The sequence below is a fragment of the Merops nubicus genome, unplaced genomic scaffold (genome assembly GCF_000691845.1).
Source record: "Merops nubicus isolate BGI_N331 unplaced genomic scaffold, ASM69184v1 scaffold3648, whole genome shotgun sequence".
NCBI lineage: Eukaryota > Metazoa > Chordata > Aves > Coraciiformes > Meropidae > Merops > Merops nubicus.
In genome coordinates this window covers 738-20,829 of record NW_008623486.1, presented here as the reverse complement: position 1 = coordinate 20,829, position 20,092 = coordinate 738, and the positions used below count along the sequence as shown (strand labels likewise).

General features: G+C 38.3%; 1 protein-coding gene across 1 annotated transcript in view; it reads right to left on the bottom strand.

Moving 5' to 3' along the window:
* TMEM63A (transmembrane protein 63A) overlaps window positions 1–19,224 on the bottom strand; it is a 27,430-nt gene extending 8,206 nt beyond the window's left edge. Inside the window, exons 1-16 of the mRNA XM_008945063.1 lie at window positions 19,033–19,224; window positions 16,898–16,977; window positions 15,317–15,380; window positions 13,957–13,994; window positions 12,668–12,810; window positions 10,922–10,973; window positions 9,617–9,725; window positions 9,156–9,226; window positions 8,659–8,739; window positions 7,925–8,048; window positions 7,428–7,561; window positions 4,824–4,961; window positions 3,681–3,834; window positions 2,809–2,915; window positions 1,441–1,527; window positions 749–811 (exon numbers count right to left, since the gene is read on the bottom strand). Coding sequence (XP_008943311.1) covers window positions 749–811; window positions 1,441–1,527; window positions 2,809–2,915; window positions 3,681–3,834; window positions 4,824–4,961; window positions 7,428–7,561; window positions 7,925–8,048; window positions 8,659–8,739; window positions 9,156–9,226; window positions 9,617–9,725; window positions 10,922–10,973; window positions 12,668–12,810; window positions 13,957–13,994; window positions 15,317–15,380; window positions 16,898–16,977; window positions 19,033–19,218 — 1,631 coding nt within the window. The 5' untranslated portion in view covers window positions 19,219–19,224. The remainder of the gene's footprint in view (window positions 1–748; window positions 812–1,440; window positions 1,528–2,808; window positions 2,916–3,680; window positions 3,835–4,823; window positions 4,962–7,427; window positions 7,562–7,924; window positions 8,049–8,658; window positions 8,740–9,155; window positions 9,227–9,616; window positions 9,726–10,921; window positions 10,974–12,667; window positions 12,811–13,956; window positions 13,995–15,316; window positions 15,381–16,897; window positions 16,978–19,032) is intronic.
* Window positions 19,225–20,092: the final 868 nt, after the last annotated feature.

Sequence of the window (20,092 nt, the reverse complement as noted above, 5' to 3'; positions counted from 1 at the left end):
GGTATGCTGCCAGAGACTGGCAGAGCTGCAGTTTGGGTGGGGAATAAACTGTCCACAGAAAGATGCAACAGTCTGATGGGTGGCTGACAGCAGACAAGAGCATCATTTGATGTCTGCAACAGCAGCCTGAGACATGAGATAAGCCTGTAATAAAGTAATTCTCTCGCCTGGCTTAATAACTCCTAAACTGTCATCTTGTTACCAATTTTGAAACAGCATTTGGAAAACTACCTATGTCCCAATCATTGCATTCTACTTTCCCCCTCCAGCCACAGTCACAAGAGCTTATAATAACCAATATCTGCAAATTTGTAATGTTGGTGCAAAAATGTTCATTTTTCTTAAAATCAAGAGTCAATGGATTTCAGAAAGAGAATGGCTGTAGCTATTTGGCCTCACTGTAGTCATTGAGAAGATCCCCTGTCCATGACATGCAAAAATCCTCAGTATATTTTCTGGTTCCCTCTCGCCTGAATCATATCATCCTCTCCCTTCTCATCACCTGCAAAATTTTTAAAGTTTTAGGAAAATAACTGTTTCTTTATTGAGCGCTTGCATATATTAGATAGAAGGAAAAAAGTATGGATTTCTTCACAGCAAAACCACTTGTATTCAGAAGCTCAACACCATCCCACAGGGTCCCATCCCCAAGCAAATTTTAATAAACACTAACCAAGGTCAGTCAACAATAAAAAAAAAAAAAAGTTATTCCTAAGTATTCTTTTAGCAGAGAGTTGCTAATACTTACTCCAGCCTAACTGCAGAGTCAGACGATTCTCTGTCAAACAGCCAACGGAAGAAAAAGTCAAGGCTGAAAGAAAGATGGTTAATGTAATTCAGTCTCCAACAGCTTAGTACCATGTAAAATTACTCCTCTTTAAGTACTTCAGATCAGGACAGTAGACAGAGAGAATTCAATCGATCAATCCTGAACAGTGCTTTAGCTTTATCACAGTGACTGAAACAGATAAAAAAAAAAACAAACGAATGTCTAATCCATGCTAAAGTTTTAATAATTCAGTTTTAGCAGTTCCTGTATAGACAGGACAAATACATGTTACCCAGCTAGCCAGGAAAGCAGTCAAATATGGTAAAGATGGAAATAAAAGGACATCTGTAACTCAAGTGTAAGTAGTCAGGAAACTGGGTCCTCAGCTATGATAGGGAGCATGGGCAACTTCCAATCAGTCATTGATCTTACAGAGTCTTAAATTTCTTTGCTAAAAGAAAAGTCAGTCTTCGGAAATTTTCAGGGCTATGAGGTCCTCAGATGAAAGATGAATATTGAAATCTAATGTGCAATGGCAACAGAATCTTACACAGTGGAGGGAGTAGGGGTACATCAGCCACACCTCAACTAGCAACCAGAAGTCAGTCATCTCATATGATAAAAATACTCAAACATTGCTTCATTAGAAGCAATGAGTAATTAGTCTTTACCTGGTCAGACCAAGGGAGGGCAGAATCAATACCATGAAGATCAAAAATATGTAGACTTTATGCATCATTATTCTGTTCTCTGCAGATCTACCAAGATAAAAAGTTACCAAGTAAGAAACTCATATGAAAGACTTCCATGCATGAAGGACCTTGCCCAGAAAAGGTCAGCACCCAACACACTTCCAGCCTCCCCTACCATATCATATTGCTACAAGACACTCACAAAATAAACACTTTGAGACATTCACTAATTTGAGCCAAGCAGGCTCTCAGTACCTTCTTGGGCACAGAAAAGGTTTCTGAACATTAATCCAGACTCTGGATTAGCATCACTACAGGTATGCACCACCAGCAAGGGGATGTGTGACAATCACAGCTGGTCTCTCATCCAGTGATACTCACATCTCACAACAGCTTGTAAACAAACAGCTCTTCAAGCTTTCTGCCAAGAGGCATCAGGCAGTCCATAAAGGGCACCACTGCCAAGAAACCAGACACTCGGACAGGCTACTTGACTCTTCTTGCCAAGTGTCAAGTCTTTGGGAAGAACATGACTCTACTAATGCTATACCCCTGCTACAGTAGCAGGAACATCTATCTAGTGACACACTGTTGCCAGAAAAGCGCAGTGACTGCTATAAACAATTCAGGCTGTTAAAGGTGGTATCTGATAGGGCATTAAAGCCACAGAGGTTTTATTATAGGATCATGTAGCCCTTGGGCACTGTGGGACATATCAGTATAACTATAGCAAGGCTTGAAATCAGATCTGTGATCACTAGTGACTTTAAAGTACTTCAGCTGATTCAAGTTCATGTGCCCAGTGCAATTATGAAAAGCATACAGCTTTGAAGAATAAACAGTAGATTTATAAGTGGACATGATCACTTATAAGGGAATGGTCCAAAAAATTAAAAAGTCAAAAAAATTTTACCTTAGAATACAAAACCAACAAAAATATGAATGCCCTTTTTTTTTTAAAGAGCATGCCAGCAGTTAGGGCACCTTCTGGGGTTCTATTGTTCTCAGCCTGAAGGGGAACCAAAGTCCCAGCTCCTATCTTCCCAGAGACTGAGCTAGTTATGAGATCAGGGGCACTTCCCATGCTCCTGTTGAAGCTACACCCCCTGAGCCTGCTTATGTATTTTTTCTGATTAAACACAGAGATGCAGGGTGAGATTGCACTTGCTGTGTTGATTACAAATTACTTAAACCCCAAAGCACTGGTTATCATGTTAGAAAGAGATGAGAACGTGACACTCCCTGCTACAAGAGGTCTGTGGATTTAAGAGCTCCATGAAAGGTAAGTACTTTCTCCATTTATTTTATTCAGCTGATAAGGCCAAACCAGAGGAAAATCTTGCTTACTTTGTCCAGTGGGACTCCAGCAAAGTTGAGTAATAGACAATTGTTGGGAGCAAAGCTGAGAAGGACCAGAGTAAGAGCGTTGGGAAAAACTGACTGACGATGGGATTCTAGTAGGAGGAGAAAAAAAGTAAATAAGAGTAAGCACTAAAATAATTTCAATGCAGCTGTGGTAAAACAGAAGCTGCAATGCTTTGCTTTTTTTAAATTACAGCAGGTGGAGATTATATTCAGATACAGTCTTAAAAGGAGTGAGTGATCAGCACTGGTGTGCAAGACAAAAAACAAGAGCAGAATTGGAAATTAAATTCCATGAAAGTGAAGTCTCACAAGCAGTTTTCATGTAGTTTACACTAGCTTGAGGCAATATTTAAAATTAATAGTTTGCAAGAGACTTCAGCTGCAGTCAAACTAGGACCAGGCACATATGCCAACCTGTTTTCAATCCAGTAAGCAAAATAAAACTATGGCATTTTACTTCAGAGTTTAAAAATCTGAACTCCCCCTTCTCACCACAAAAATTAAAGTCCAACTTGAAATTCCATTTTGGCAAAGGTTTTTGATTACAAAATTTAGAATTATGTCAATTTGAAATGCAAATTTTTATTATTATGAATGTCTTATTATATGTAGTAAAAGGTTTCAGATGAAATTACTTCAGCCTACTATCAAAGAACAGAAGAGGAAAAAGGACTAAAGACCTGATTTTGGATGTATGCTTTTTAATCAGCAGTTATGTAAAACAACCCTGAGTTTTTCACCTAGATTTAGTTTATGGACACTGTCTCACTGAGTTACTACTGTCTTACTATACATCTATCAGTTTATATTTTGATCTGCTACACAGTTGTATCCAAATGTATGGTGATACTCACATTAAGGTAGTGAATAGGTTTAGTGACATTGAACTTGTCCATGGTTGAGATGATTATGGAAGGAGTAGTAAGAAAAAACAGCACAATAAAAAGAAGCAAATTAATGCAAGCCCATCTAAACCACCATTTCAGTCCACCCACTGAAAGATTTTTCCTGGAAAAAAAAAGTATATAAAACCAATCAGTAACCATTTGCAGTTAAAAAAGCATATATATACACACACACACACACACACAATGTCAAGTAACAGCTGGCACTTTTTCTAAATTGAGATTTCATAGTCCTAAGTACTACAGAGGTTCCACTTGCTGTTAGAAATAAAGAAAACTGTGCAACCTTTCTTGAATTGCAACTTAAACTGTTGCAGAACTTATTTAGTCTTTCATAAAACAAACACAATGTCTAACATAGTTAAGGTTTAGGATGAATGCTTCCACTAATAATAATACTGAAGCACTAAAACAAAGTTAGAACAGAAGAGACAGATAGAAGAAGACACAGAATTTCCACAAGGAGAACACACATCAGTGACAGAATCTACCAAGAAACCGTGATTTGAAAAAAAATAAATAAATAAATAAATAAATTTGAACCCCTCCAGGGATGGTGACTCCACCACCCCCCTGGGCAGCCTGGTCCAATGTCTCATCACTCTTGCAGGAAAGAAATTCTTCCTAATATCCAACTGAAACCTCCTCTGGTGCAACTTCAGCCCATTTCCTCTTGTCCTATCGCTTGTTCCTTGGGACACCAATCCCCACCTCACTACAACCTCCTGTCAGGGAGTTGTGGGGAGCAAGGTGGTCTCCCCTCAGCCTCCTCTTCTACATTAACTCAAAAAATGGAAACACTGACATGCAGACATTAATAAGATGGGGGGGGTAATTTTTTTTTTTTTTTTTTAGTTAACAGGAACTGCAGGTACCGAAACTTTGGAGTGGCAAAACTCCAGTCCGCTTCTGAGAGGCCTCCCCAAGGTCACCACAGAACACCAGTAATGGAAATAAAGATGCAAATCAGCCACATCCAAATGCTACATAAATTCTTAGTTTAGGGTCAAAAAATGCACTCAGCCCCCTTCTCCTGTCCCCATTCTAAATCCACATCATCATAAATCAATGGGTGTAAGGCAGGAATCTTACCAACAAATATTCTCAGGATAAGGAGCATATGCCACCTCCCAGTTGGCCACACAGAGCTCCCTGCTGTAGGACGAGGGCTGGGGCTCTCCCTTACACTTAATACTCTGGCATTTGCAGGCATTGAAGTCCTTGAGGATACTGCAAGGAAGAAAAAGAAGAGGAGGGTTTTCCCCAAATTTTTATATCTGACAATGTTACTTATGTAATGAGAAAGACTGGGAATAGTGATAAAAGGTGGGGGTTTTTTGCTTTTAATAGCCAGAGATCAAGATAGTACTTGGACAACAAAGTAACATTAGATTATGCACGTAATGACCATCATATAAACAGTTACTGCCCCAGGTCTTTGAGACCTGACAAAGCTGAAAAAAAAAAACAGTCTTGGTTTCAAGTGTTCAGTGCTTCTACTATCACAAACAGTAGTAGTGACTCATATTAAAAATAAAAAAAAATAATAAAAAAAAAATTTCAAAGCCTGAGAGCACTGGCAAAAATAAAGACAGCCAGTTCCCCAAACACCTCTTTAGGTGATTATACCTGTTTTCAAATCAAAGCAGACTGAAGGATTAGTCGGCACTCTCCTTTCATCACACCAGTATCAAAACAAGCCAATTTTGCCTTCAGTGGCAATTCTCAGATAATTTTTTATCATGCTGTTATTCTCACAATTCAAAATATCTCCCTCTTTCACCTACTCCTAAAATAATCATAATACTAAATTTTATCTTATAATGTTGTGATCTGACTGACAAACAATGTATCTAAACATTTAAACATTCCTAGAATAAATGCTTTCAAAGATTTCTCAAAACAGCAAGGGAAGTGCTAGGCATATATTCAGAGACTGCACAACTGTGTGTATGCTTACTTGAAACAAAAATTTCACTCCAAGGAAGCTCTATCACACTAGCATGGAAATAGTATCTATTATATTTGAAAGGGTAGGCTCTGAAATTCCTGAACATGCTCATTACTCAGTTGTGCTTTTAACAAAGAAAACAGAACCACACACACAAGCACCAAACAAAAATAACCCCCAAGCCCCTGATCTTTGTCTTACCAGCATCCAAGTAGTGATGTCAAATTGCCAGCATCTTGCAAGTATTTTAAAAAGTTAATTACATTTTAACAGTTTATTTTTAAAAATACATAAAGAGCAAGCTTTAGCACTACCAGGCACACCACCAAGCACAATCATTAATCAAGCTTCTATAACCATCTGACTCCAGGAACCTCAGTCCTGGTTTCCTGCGTCTCCCACCCTAGTTCAGGGCTCTGTGGAGCAGAGCCTATTAAGGGCACTGAAGAACTTTCTAATTGGATGGTAGCCTCAGCTTCACATGTACTCTAATCTAATTTTCCACTGAATGGAGTCCACTGCATGAAATCCAAACTAAACAATCTAAAAATCTTTTCAGTTCTTGATGATTCAACTCGGAGATGCCTGCAGTGCAATTCAGAACACATGTCCAAGACTAACCTATCAAAATTGTATAGGATACATCAGCAACTAGAAAAGTAACTTCAGTCCTTATTTCTTTCAGCTTCACATCTTGAAATGTTATTTCATGCTCTCGATTCTCTAAATATGGTGTGTACCATTACAAATTTATGAGCGGGACAGATTTAACCACATAATCATTACTCAGTTAAAAAGCAGCAAGCAAAACTTTCTCCAGCATCTCAATTTCTTGCAAGGAATTCTGTGCACTGGACTTCCTTGAAAAAAAGCCTGAAAGCCTGTATCTCTAACAAGACTTGAAGGGTGCAGACTTGTTCAGCCTCGAGAAGGGAAGGCTCTGGGGAGACCTTACAGCAGCCTTCCAGTACCTAAAGGGGCCTACAAGAAAGCTGGAGAGAGACTTTTTACAAGGGCATGTAGTGATCGGACAGGGACAATGGCTTTAAAATGAAGGAGTGTAGATTTACATTAGATGTAAGTAAGAAGTTCTTCATCATGAGGGTGGTGAGGCACTGGAACAGGCTGCCCAGAGAGGTTGTGGATGCCCCATCCCTGGAATTGTTCAAGGCAAGGCTGGATGGGGCTTTGAGCAAAGTGGTCTAGTAGAGGGTGCCTCTACTCATTGCAGGGGAGTTAGAACTAGATGATCTTTAAGGTTCCTTCCACCCCAAACCATTCCATGATCTACAATCTATCACTTACGACCAGGTCAGTCACTGACTCTACTTGGCTGAGATAACTAATGAGCAGTGTCATTTGCTCCCACTGTGACAGTTTGGTAAATGAACCATTTTCATAGTAAAAAATGGATAATTCAGTAACTGTTACACAAGAGCAAATTAGTGTGGCCTACTATTAACCTACACTGATAGACTGAATCCCACACAGAAGGGAAAGGCTCCTTATCCCAATAGATGTCAAGAACCATTTAGTCCCTTAGCTTTTTTTCTTCACTCAAAACACAGAAGCTTAATGCACACTTACAGGAAAACTTACCAGAAAGCAAAGCAGATCAAATCCACAGGACGGTTTAGAAGCAGAAGGGAAGAAGAAGCAACATAAGCAAACAAGCAACAGAAACAGGAGCTCAGTTGTACTATCACAGTTAGAAGAGAACAAACAAGACAGCAGACCAAACTTACTAGGTTGCCATGGATTTCTCTTGAAATGTTACAAAAGCCATTCCCAGTGGGTTATTATAAACAGCTCGTTCCTCTTGTGAATATTCTTCCATCAGTTCATTTCTAACTTTGGTATAATAATCTACAGCATCTTCCTGTTGGAAATTGAGGACTGTTACATCCAAGTGCCAGCTGGCTAATACCTTCATTACAATACAGCTTACACAAACCATAGTCACTCTTCTCCTGCTGCTTCCCCATATTACAAATCACATCACAATGCAAAGACAAACAAAGAGGAAGCTTTCCCTGTACTTCAATTTTTGCACTAAGATTACATTTCAAACATTTTGGGGAATTCCTTTTCTGTACAGTGCAAGAACATGAAGGATAAGCTAGCTGCAATAAAGGAATAAGGAATTTTCTGAAGCTCAGCAAGATGTCACCCAAAAACCATTCTCTACTCTTCCAACAATGAACCTTGCCATAATTAAAAATGAACACAAACCAACTCTCACCCTTTCACATCCTCTCACTTCACAACAGCAGAACTGACCACATGGCTTAGGGTTGATCTGGACCCGTGTGCCATACTTCTGATGCAGGTGTTCATAGTAAGTCAAGCTTTTCTCTGCCTGTTTTCTGTACAGAAAAACACATTTATAATGTATCACAAGAAAATGGTAACAACATCAAGCTTAAGAAGAACATAAACCCCAAGAGAAAAAGTTACATCAAGGATTGATAACAAATTAATCAGTCAAAGATACTAATATATTTTGTCTACTTAGTGTACTTTATTTTCAAGTCTGTAATAGCATTATAACGCCTTCACTTGTAGTGAGGTTCCAGGACAAAACCCAATGTATAGCCCAGAAGCTAACACTTTTTTCTCCCGTGACCAGGACCTCCAGCCAAAGCAGCATTGGTCCCAGAGTTATTAATTCAATAGTTGAGCTTTTCACCTTGCACTGCCTGACAATAACTAAATAAATACATACAGGCATAAATAATCAACAACTCAAAGCTTATCTTAAGCAACACACAACATATTACACCTACGAGAAATGGGCTGAACCCCACAACTCCCCTTAAAACACAGCTGAGTTGATCTCAAGTCAACACCAAAACTTTAAGAGTAGAATTCACTTCCAGTATGCGCAAGCTTAGCGCTACTGGTATATGTTGATTAAGGACTGGCAGAGCATTCATAAAATTATGCTAAACTCAGGAAGATTACAAAAGCAAGTACCTTTTTTTGAAGAGATGAATAAGCTTGGCTACGTCATAACACAGCTGGACCTCCAGCACAGTGCAGGTTGGGTAGGCAGCACTGGAGGGGAAGCAGCAGATGAGAACAGCAAGTACAATGAAGAGCACCAGCAATATCTAACTGACATCTCAATCACTCATTTCATTTCTGAATGACAGATCACAGAGTGGAGATTTCCAGTTGCTGAAAGTTATTTTAGTATGAGGTGTGCAGCATTACTTCCAAGTAAAGGCCACATGGGTGCACAACAGCCACTTTCTTAGATTCCATTTTTAAGATCAGCTAGCTAATTTATTGAAACACAGGCTTTTCTGAATTCTGTCTGAGGAACAGGATATACTTTTAGAAAAGGGATACTATAACAGGAATTTTAAACAGTGCAAAAGTCAAAAAGCATTTCTGCTTGGGCAGGTAAAATTACTAGGACAATTTTAAATGTCTCATTCCTACTGATACTAATCAGGCACGGAACTTACGTGAAATGGCCTTGTATTGCCTCTTCTTTTGCATTTTTGGGAAGACCAGTTATAAACAATGTGCATTTAACCTGCAGGAGAAAATGTGACTGCAATTTTGGGAAACCACATCACAAAAGATAAGAAGAGGAGGAAGGCAGAGACACAGCAGAAGTAGCTGTGTTGTAGAGGGGGAAAAATGCTAGGAGATTTTGATGGGAGCTGCATCTTTTCAAGACAGCACCATGTTCACCTTCTACGTTTGTAATAGGTTACACCAAAATTTCACACATCCCTCCCCACACCCTTCCCTCCATCCATTTTCACAATTCACTCAGAAGAGCTTTGCTTTCAGTGAATTACTTCACACTTACATCACACTCTAACAAGCAGGAGGCATATTAGCAATTTCCTTTTTAGCATTATCCACTTGCAAACATGCTGAATGGTTTCATTTTTTTCACCAGAGCACAGAAACTTACTATGTTTTCTTCTTTATATGTGACATACTTCATGTGATGTCTCATGAAGACAACAGTCAGAATCAGGTAAATGACAGCAAAAACCGTGTGCAGCCAAAGAAGATTATTACTGTTGGACAAAACATTATGAACATGAGAAGCAGGAGGAACAGGCTGTCCAACTGATACAGGTAGCTATGAAAATGCTAAGCAGATCAGAACCTCTCACTGAACACAAAGCAAGATGCGAAGGTTGTTACTGTCATGCCTATGCAGATGCCTTAGAAAGTCATTAGTCATTGGTTGGACTTGATGATCTTAAAGGTCTCTTCCAACCTAAAGGATTCTGTGATTAGGGTTGCTTGGTTATCAGAAAACTCTATGGCTAACAGACCTACAAAGAAAACAGATTATTCTGCGACATGGACATTTTTAGGCAGTATTTGGCTTGTGCCTTCTCATGCAGATGACCATAACACACACCACCCTATCTGCAAAAGTGGTTTTTATTGGTGTTATCAGTTACTGTGCTCAGTGCATAACTGAACTCTCCTTCAACACAACCCTTACTCAAATTGAAAACAGCCTAACACAGGGAGTAAATTCTGTTTCCCTGATAGTTCCTTCCACAAAGCTTACAGAATTTCTGTTCTGTGAACAGCTCTTCAGTTTTGTGAAAAACATTAATATTTACAATTAACCTAAAATACAGGAACTTATTTTACAGATAAAAAATCCAATCAAATAAGAAATCCCCACTAGGTAGTAGGATTCATAACACTGTTATGAATAAAAAATAGTGCATTGGCAGAAACTCTACTGGACATAGTAGCACGGATGGATGTGGACTGATCAGAAAAATTGTACAGCTTTGTATCTCAGCTATTTTACAGACTATTTTCAAACCACATAGAAGTAAATTTAATAATGACCTTAGATGGAAGAGATACACACAAATCTTACATAAGAAAATTTTAATCATCTGAGTTACAAGTTCTGGCAAAGCTGTCAGTTTTATTTTCCTTCTGAAATATGGTTTCTTTTAATGAGGAAATTTCTAAAATAATCTCACTAGATGTGGAGTCATTAGCCAAAAGAAACATGTGGTGTAAGAAGTAAAAGCTGAGAGTAGAAGCCAAATCTCCAGATTTCTTATCAGCACTGTAACTGCATAGCCTGAAGCAGAATGTATCCCAATTTCAGCTGATAAAGCATGAATAAGTAATTCCTACCCCATGAGCCACCCTGCAAGTATCAATTCACATGTTTAGAGACTATGGCAGGAAACAGACATAAGCAGAAAAGTACTGTGCAAGATTTACTTACCCAACTTGTAAGTTTACTATAGTGGTTCTTCCAAAACTATAAGGATCTTTATCTAAGAAGAACAAAACCAAGCAGCATAATTAATTGGTGCAACATTCACATGCAAACTATCAGAAAGTCAGCTTTTATTCTATTTTTTTTTTTTTTTAATGTTGATATACTTCTTTTTAATGCTCAGCATCTTCATTGTTAAAAAGATTTAGAATCATTATCAGTGCTGGTTTACACTGCATTGCATTTTAAAGTTGGGAAAAAAAAAAAACAAACCAGGATTATACCACATTCAACCCACGAAGAGGACAGATTATTTTAAAAATCTGAATACTAGATTTTTGCAGTTCTCTTTCTCTCTCCAGTCTCCTTCATGTCCATCAACAACATTGTTTAGGGATTTGAACATACTTCATTCACATTTTTATTCCATTTTCACTCATTTCTTATCTCTGTTTTTTTAAACTGCATTAATTCAGTGTTCACAAAACAGCACTGATAACCTTACTAAGGTCAAAAATAAGAAAGTCTACATGACATTGTTTCTCTAGACTGTCAAGTGTTTTCTTAAAAACTCCATTTTGGTATAAATACACAGGTATTAACTAGACCAGAAAAGGGAACTATGTTTGATAAGTTCTCTGAAATCACCAGCATCTCTCTCTTCACAAAGGAGGTGAAGACAGCAACTAGGGCACCAGTTGTTTTAGATTTGATTCTGTAAAACTAGGGATGTTGGCTGAGGACACAGAGCACGGAAGGATAAGCGACTGCGAAGTGATGAATGGTCCTCTGAAGGAAGAAAAAAAGAAAAGAAATGCAAAGACAAAAAAACGTACAGCAATGGTCTTTAAGAAAGCAGGTATTCATATCAACATAAGAACTGCTAAGAAAGAGGTCATTAAGGGGAAGTCAGAGATGGCAGTTCCACAAAGAAACAATACTAAAGGTTAGACTAGAGGACACGGTTATTGCCTGCGTCGAGCGCGAGTTAGTATGGCAAAGAGGTAGGTGTCACACTGGCTAACATAAGCAGGACTAGACTGCAAGAAAGACGAAACAATTCTTTATCTAGTCAGCACTGACAGTCTCATCGAGAAGATTTGTCCCCTTTTGGGCCAAACCAAGACAGAAGTGAACAACGGGCGACAGTCTAGATAGATACTAAAAAAGTTCAGAACATGGCTGACGATCAGCCAAATGGAAAACATTTCTCATTAATGACTGAATTAATTGGTCTGGTTTATCAAAAAGAAGAAAAAGCAGAAATGAACTGGTAATCCTCACAAAGTTAAAATGATATTGCAAAGAGGAAAATAATAACCTGTTCTCCCCAGTGACAGGTCAAAGAATAATGATCTTAAATTGTGGCAGAAGAGATTAAATCTGGACACTAGAAAAAGATTTCTCAGCTGCAAAGCCAGTTTCCACTGGCAATCACCACCAATAAAAATCATAAGGAGTGCCCAGATAAACACCAGTTAAGAGGGCATAGGTAAAGTTAATCCTGCCTTGAGCCTTCTGGGTCTAGCCATCTATATCTGCACGTGGTATCCCATTTTGTTTCTGACCAGAGTTCTTGCCAGACACTTAAAGAACTTTCTCTCACACAAATGTCACATAAAATGACACACACATCAGACTGAGAGGAAAACAAAAGAAAACTTACAAAGTTTACCTAAATAATAATTTTTTTAAAATCCTAAAAGCTTTTACCATTTTACAAAATTCTCAGCATACGAAAGAAATCCTTACCAAGCAGATCACCTGACAGATTGACAGGCAGTATGACGCACACGGACAAAATGCTGACAGCAATCAACAGACAGATGATGTGACGCTGGAAGGCGAGGTAATGTATGGCATCTTCACCACATCTCTCGTGAATCTCGTCATCACTGCACCACGGACAGAAAAGCACATGGTCAGGCTACGCAGCATCTTTGGAGTTTTGGGGCTTGTTTTTGAACATACACTTATTTTTCAGTCTACCCACTGACACCTCCATCAGTCCCTACTGGTCTTCAACATGGTTGTGTTCTTTCATGCATGAATTTGAGTTCCAAAAGTGTCTTTTTCTTGCGCAGTACCGCCATACAAAAATTAACATGAATGAATTTAAGATGAAAACAAGTAACCTGAAAAGCAAATATGAATCTAAATTCTTTTTTACCAGCATAGAAGAGGACAAAGCCATTTGCTGTGACCTCCTGCTTTATGAAAGGCACAAGGTGTTCAGATCACACTGTGAAACTGCTCACTCATCTCCACAAAGGCTCCCCATGAGGAAAATTACAACAGAATCATCTTACTCTTATGACACTCAATTAAGAGAAGACATTAATAAGCCTTGAATAAATGCTCATCATCCATCTATTGTCAGCAGGACAGATCATTAAAATAGGAGTTCTTGGAAAAGGAAGGAACTGAACCAGCAAAAATGGAGCACAACAGGCTCAGTCCCCACCCCTCTTCTGCTTCAAACCTACCTGAGCTAGAAATTGGTGTTTTAAAATCATGATTTACTAAGCCCCAAGAGATACAAAGTATGAATACCACATGTCTAATGCTCAGTTTCTGGGAAACAGTGGCACAGGCTTTTCCTAGTTTGTCAATTCCAGCCCCAACTAATCCACAAGTTCTCCACAGAAATTCTTGCAGGGAAACCCTACTTCCTGCCCAGGGCCCTACTGGCTTCAAACAGGGAGAACACCCACACAGTACTCTTTTGAAGAGTAAAAGCCTGGAGCCTGGTTATTAGCTCAGAATCACATAAATGCCACAAATTCACTTAGGGTCACACACTGTCCCAAGATTGGGAAGCCCCTGGGCTGCCAGCAGAAGAATGACTGTGTCCTGCAGAATTATTCCCATAAGCTCACTTTGTTCTCATATTCTTTTTACACTCCACCAGAGGCACCTGTATCAGTGTTTGTATTAAAATCTATCTACTCAAGGGAAAAAAGAAAGTAAATCTTTTTAATGCAACCTCCTTTTTAATTTAAGAACAAAGCAACCCACAGCTCACTTTCTTATATACTTACTGCATTCGAAAAGCAGCTACCATCCAAGAACAAAATCCCTATAAATAAAGGAGGAAGTTTTTAGGAGGTAACATACAAAAAAAAAAGTAGTCTCTAATCTGTACAATCAAGAGAAGTGATTCTATTAATCCAACCTCTTAGCTAAAAAGTTAGCAGTCTGTTGCTCTGAAATCATCATTTAGAAACATACAGAAAAATACCTGATACTCTACATGCTTTTCACAAAGCACTTCCCTGTGTCTGTCTTTCAAAACCCTTTGAAGGGTTATTCGAATTTTTTTTCTATTACTTGCACATTTATTGCTTGGGCTTCTTAAATTTATACAAGCATGCCCAAAGCCCAGTGTACAGAATTCAAGATTAAAGCTCCTCAGGAATTTATTTTTTTTAATGGATTGTTTTAGAGCAGAAAAGGTGATTATTTTTCCAAAACCATTTCCAGAGACTCTCAAATTTCAAGGAAAAGCTCCATGAGAGTCTAGTACAAGTTAATCAGTTAAATGGTAGTTAGAAACAACGCTGTGATTACATGAACAGTAAGGCTTCTTATATAGGTTTACAAATCCTCCTATGAAACTGTACGTTTTAGGGTTTTTAAAAAGACAGAGAAAACTACACAAATAGGCAAGCAACCCTCATCAAACACTAGTATGCTTTTCATGCTCACACAATTTAGTTGCAAGGCTAGATATTAAGTTGATCCATACATAAAACATTAAATTGTAGGCTGCCACCATTGGACAACTCTCACATGGTTTATTCTCAAGCTGCAAGACAAAATGATAGAGATGTACTAACTCAAAGACCCCAGAGAGACCATGGAGGGAATCTATTAAAAGTTTGGCCAAAAAATTACCTTCCACTCCAACTAAATTTTAATATTAAGAATACATGGCACTATTTCTAGGCTCACACTTCCATTAAGTTTTCTCAGTTTTGTGAGGAAAATAATGTACTATAAAGACCAACGAGGTGTTATTTCCAATGTGAACATAATGTAACTTCTTGAACTGTTAAGTACAAACTATTTACTAATCCTTTTTCTCCCCTCTCTGCCCCTTTGAAAGTCTAACATATAGTTCCTCTCCCAGTTTAAAAACGACACGAAGATGCTGGTTTATGATACGGCAACAGCTTGCCAGGAAACAGAGAGATTATGCATGGTTCTATAAAAACATGATAAAACAATGCATTACTGATTTTTGCATATTGATAGTCTGCCAGCTTAATGTCTGGTTCCTTGGGCCAGGCAAAACGTTGAATTACAACAGATTCCATTAATTTACATAAAAAAAAACAAAACAAAACACAAACAAACAAACAAACAAACAAACAAAAATCAAAACTCTACAGTTCTTACCCTATCATATTCAAGGTCTTCAGGTACTGATGAAGATGTTGACAATCGGTTGTATCTTGATTCACTAAAATACATTAAATGATTCTTCTAAGTATGTTTAATAATAGATGATGGAATTCCACAGAATTATTTTACCATTAACAATTCTGAAGCAACTAAGGAAGGTAGCACAAAACCATTTTTTCCACTGGAAAGCTGTGGGTTTCACCTTGTAGCACATGCTTATAGAAACTTGTGCTATGTCTCATGTTGAAAAGGGAGGACCTGTGAGCTCCTGACATGAGAGCACGTAACTGAGCTAGAATTAAAACAACATTTTATTGGGATATTAAAACTGCAGCAACATCATAGAATGCAACACAGGTTTGGAATCCTAGCGAGGGTCAGATTTGCAGGCCAGCTTCCTGTTCAGATAATCCCTCATTACAAGACATCACCTCTTTTACCTTTCTTCTTTCTTTGAGCCACTACTATGAATTTCTCCACACAGTTAAATCCCTTACCTGTAGGGTCACCCCCTCACAAAAATCGAGTCCCTTAACAAGGCTAGAAGCATGTAGAGACTCTGTAGCCCTCAAAACTAGCAGAGTACTTGTTTTGAATTTATTGCTAAAGAAATGTTGCAATGAGGATCAGCCCACAATTACTACATGTTAAAATGGCGTGTATTCATAGGTGTATCTATGACAATTTTGACCTAGCTGGCCCAGGTCACAGTCCAGCAGGGACAATAACTCAGGCTCCCAGGTGTCCAACTGCTCAAGGACCCATTTGTCCCATGCTGGCCTCTTCAGCCCACATGGAAGCCTACACCAGCACATCTTCAGTCCTGCTGCCTGAGCTAGCTGGATTAAAACTGTTTCAGCTATTGCCTATCTTTTTTTTCACCATCTACTTTTTACAGTTGTACATGAATTACACCTAAAACCACATTTTGACTTCTTTCCTGTTGCTCAGTTGTGCATTTACCACAGCTTAGATACACCACTAACACCAGGCAGAGGCTCTCTGTTGAATTTTACTCATTTCATAACAGACAACTATCTTTTAAACATCCCAAGACAACATCCTATACAAATAAGAACAACCACCAAAACCCCAAAACCATCAAACAAACAAAACAAAATCTTTTTTTATTTTTAAACCCTTCAGAAATATTTGGGCATAGGCCACACAGGGAGCTCTGTGAAGACTCTGGGCTTGAGCCAAGATAAACAAAATAGTTAATATCCTTTTATCACAGAAACACATTGTAAACATCAATGTGTAGGTAAGTGACATGCTAGCAGACAAGCAGCCTATTTTCTTTACCTCCACTTCCTTATCTCACAACTGTAGAATGGAGTTAAAGACAATGTCAAGCACACAACTTTACTTCTGATACTGCAAAAAGGAACTCTGTGAGCAGGACACTATTTCACACAAAAGAGTGCAAGGACATTTTTAACAAATAGGTGTGTGCATTTACAAACACATCTAACTAATACAAATGCACTTAATATGAGCCCTATTTACTGTACTTATTCCACATTCCCCAAATGGTTTCAAAAAAAAATCAGTCTGACTGTGTATCTTTTTTACCTTTCAGCTTCTGACACCAGAGCAACACGACCGTAGTCCCAGAATCTCTTTCTTATAATGGAAAACAGTAATATTAAAACCTAGAAAAATAAAGATCTTTTGAGTATTTATTTTTCCACTTCATAATAATTATTCTTAGGTGGATAGAAGCTGTCAAAATACGCTGTCCTAGCTCCTAAACCAACTGTCATATGTTCAGTAGCCCAGTGGTGGCCATGCTCCAAACCAGCCTGTTTGGTACCACAGGACCAGAAGATCTGCCTTCCTCCTCTACTTCATAAAGGAAAAGAACTACATGCAAAAGTTCTCCTGAGCTGCAAGGGTATGAAGGTTGGCAACAGGAAAAGTAGCAAGTAGTACTTGAGAGTAAGTAAAATCTTTCATAAACAGACTTTTACTATTATTCATTACTTAATGACCAGAACTATGATGGAATATTTGCAATTTTATTTTAAAACAGTGATGTAAACAGGCTGTAGTGTACTTGAGAAAATAGTTGAGCATTAGTATTTTTTTTTAAAGACGGAAGTTGCTCTGTATGAAGCAATAAGCAAAAGTAACAAGGCCTGTTTTCTATGAACATGGGGCACGCACCTGCACCTTCTAGCCCCTCCTACATCCTATACCTGTTTGGCTAGAAAGTGGTGCTAGTGATGTAACTTATTTGGATTTATGTAAATACCAACTAGCCAGCCAGGATAGCTGTCAAGATTATCTATGTGTCAAGATTACACAGCTAATTTCCGCATTTCACAATTAACATAACCTCCTTTTAAGAGCCTTCCTCCCATCAGGGAATTTTAATTTAGATGTTCCTCATTCACCTGGCCATTAAAATTCGTGCAAGCAGGAAAGTTCTCTGGATTCGTTGACAGCTTTGGCTGCAATTGCCTAACACATTTCTGCAGTTACTAGGAGGAACTGCCAGACAAAAGTGGGGAGACAATGCAATATATGAACCTCACTGCCTTAGGAAATCAGCCTAGAAAAAAATATTCAGAAACCCACCAACTGACAGTTACTAAATGGATCTGTAGTAAATGTATCATAAAATAGGAATACAGGAGCTGCTAATAAATTGCAGTACTCAGAACTCGAAGAAGAGAGTTTTTTTACACTGCATCCAACTCTAATGCTGTTTGAAGGGAGAGTTAAACAGCAAGGAACTCAAAAGCAGAGACTCAGTACCTTAAAACTGAAGCATAGCTTTAAAAAAAAAAAAAACAGTCCCCCCAAACACTAAGTGTTATTAAAAGCTGTGCCATCAACCACACGGAGCAGTAAATACTGCACATCCTCAGAAAACAGTAGCATGCTGCATATATCATGTAAACAGCAAAGCATGTTGCTACATAACTTTGAGGAGCATCCTCCACGTTCCTACAGAAGTACCAGCTCAGACCTTACACAGGCAGTTTTAAGTTTCTCTGCAGTAGTTTTCCTGAACTCAGGAACTACATCATCTCTTTAGTCTCATTTTACTACCACAGACCTCACTTCTCAGGCCAATTTGCAGATCTACAGCTCATTTTCTGGTGGCTTAAAACCACCTACACCAAACTTACAGAAATAACCATAAGTTTTATTAGAGTCTCAGGCCTGTCCCAGAGCCACCAGACCAGCAACTAATCCTACTCCTCCTTTTGTCAGGACTGAGCTGACCAGTACATTATTTCCTTGACATGAAATCTCATTTTTAAAATGTTTGTGAAATGACACATTTTCTACACTGTATTTCCTTTTGAAAAAACAATCACGTTGGTAACAGTGTTCCCTTCCTGAAAAGGTACCCATTACTTAAACCTAGAGCAAGTAAAAAATCTTCTTGCAGTTAAGACAAAACACAGAAATTTGAGCACAAAGCTCACCATGACCCCACACAGACCCTACAGTACTTCACTCTCTCTGCATCTACACATCCAACATACAGTGACCCTGTCATCCCACATGTATGTGAACCTTAATCCACACTTGAGGAGTGTTTTGATGTTTCCAGGATGGCCTCAGCATGCTTTTTATTCTGAAGATTCTCAGAAACAAAGCCCTACCTGATAAATGAGAGATTTCTGAACAATCTAATTTTTGAGAAGGCCAGGAGTATTTTCAGTACAAGAAAAAATAGAAACGGGTCTTACAAAAAAGAAGGTCACATCAAGCAGCAGGACAGTTGGGATTCCACCAAACGTTACTCCTTGGAGCACTGTGCTGCCCTGGGCAGTGCTGTAGCAGTACGTCTCATTTGTTGAGTTGAAAGGTACACTTCTATTCCAGAAGTAAACTAGATGAGAATGTCCAAAACCCAGAAAAGAGAAAGGGTTCATTTTGTCTTTCCCTTAAAAAAAAAAAAAAAAAAAAAAAAGAAAAAGTGAAATGAAATGTATTTGTGAGATGTATTAATATTACAAATATACAAAGTGCAGAAAGATTCAATTACTTCAGAAAAGAAGCTGTATTTGACAATTTTTCCCCTTCACCTGTAAAATATTTTGTAATGACAGGCTCAGTTACTAGCAATGTCCAAGCAAGAATTCTAGACATCTAAATCACCATGTCCTCTACAGAAATCCAAGGAAGGCTACAGAAGACCAGCACAAACCAAACTTTATCTTCTAACAAATTTATCAAACTACCTATTCCAGCCTAGATTCTGTTTCTCAAAGCAACACAGGCCATTACATATTCCAACAATAACAGTTTGAAGATTTTTTCCTAGTTGATAGGCATGTATGAACGTACTAGCTTGTGAACTTTGTATTCAAATGGCACGCCCTTGAAAATACTAACAAATTCACCACTACTTCTACAGAAAAGAACTACTACACAAATACACACGCTCCTCTCTGTTCTTGGGATACTGTATGATTTTCCTTTTTTAAGAGCAGAATTCACCTGAAAGAGCAGCACAGTAATTACAGTATATTATGAACAAGAAAGAACAAAAAAGAACAAAGAGTATTTCTAATAGAACAGCTATCTACCTCATTTTAGTCAATTGACCAGCTTGGATAATGTAGTAACATACAAGACTGTGCAAGATTCAGCTATTGATACAAGGTGTTTTCATCACTGCATGCAGTTGCTCACTTACTTTGAGCATTTTCACTTCAAATATTTATTTTCTTGGATCTTATTAACTTGGTGGTTCCTATGTAGTACTTGGGACAAAAAGATGCTTCATGCAAAACACGCTTTTGA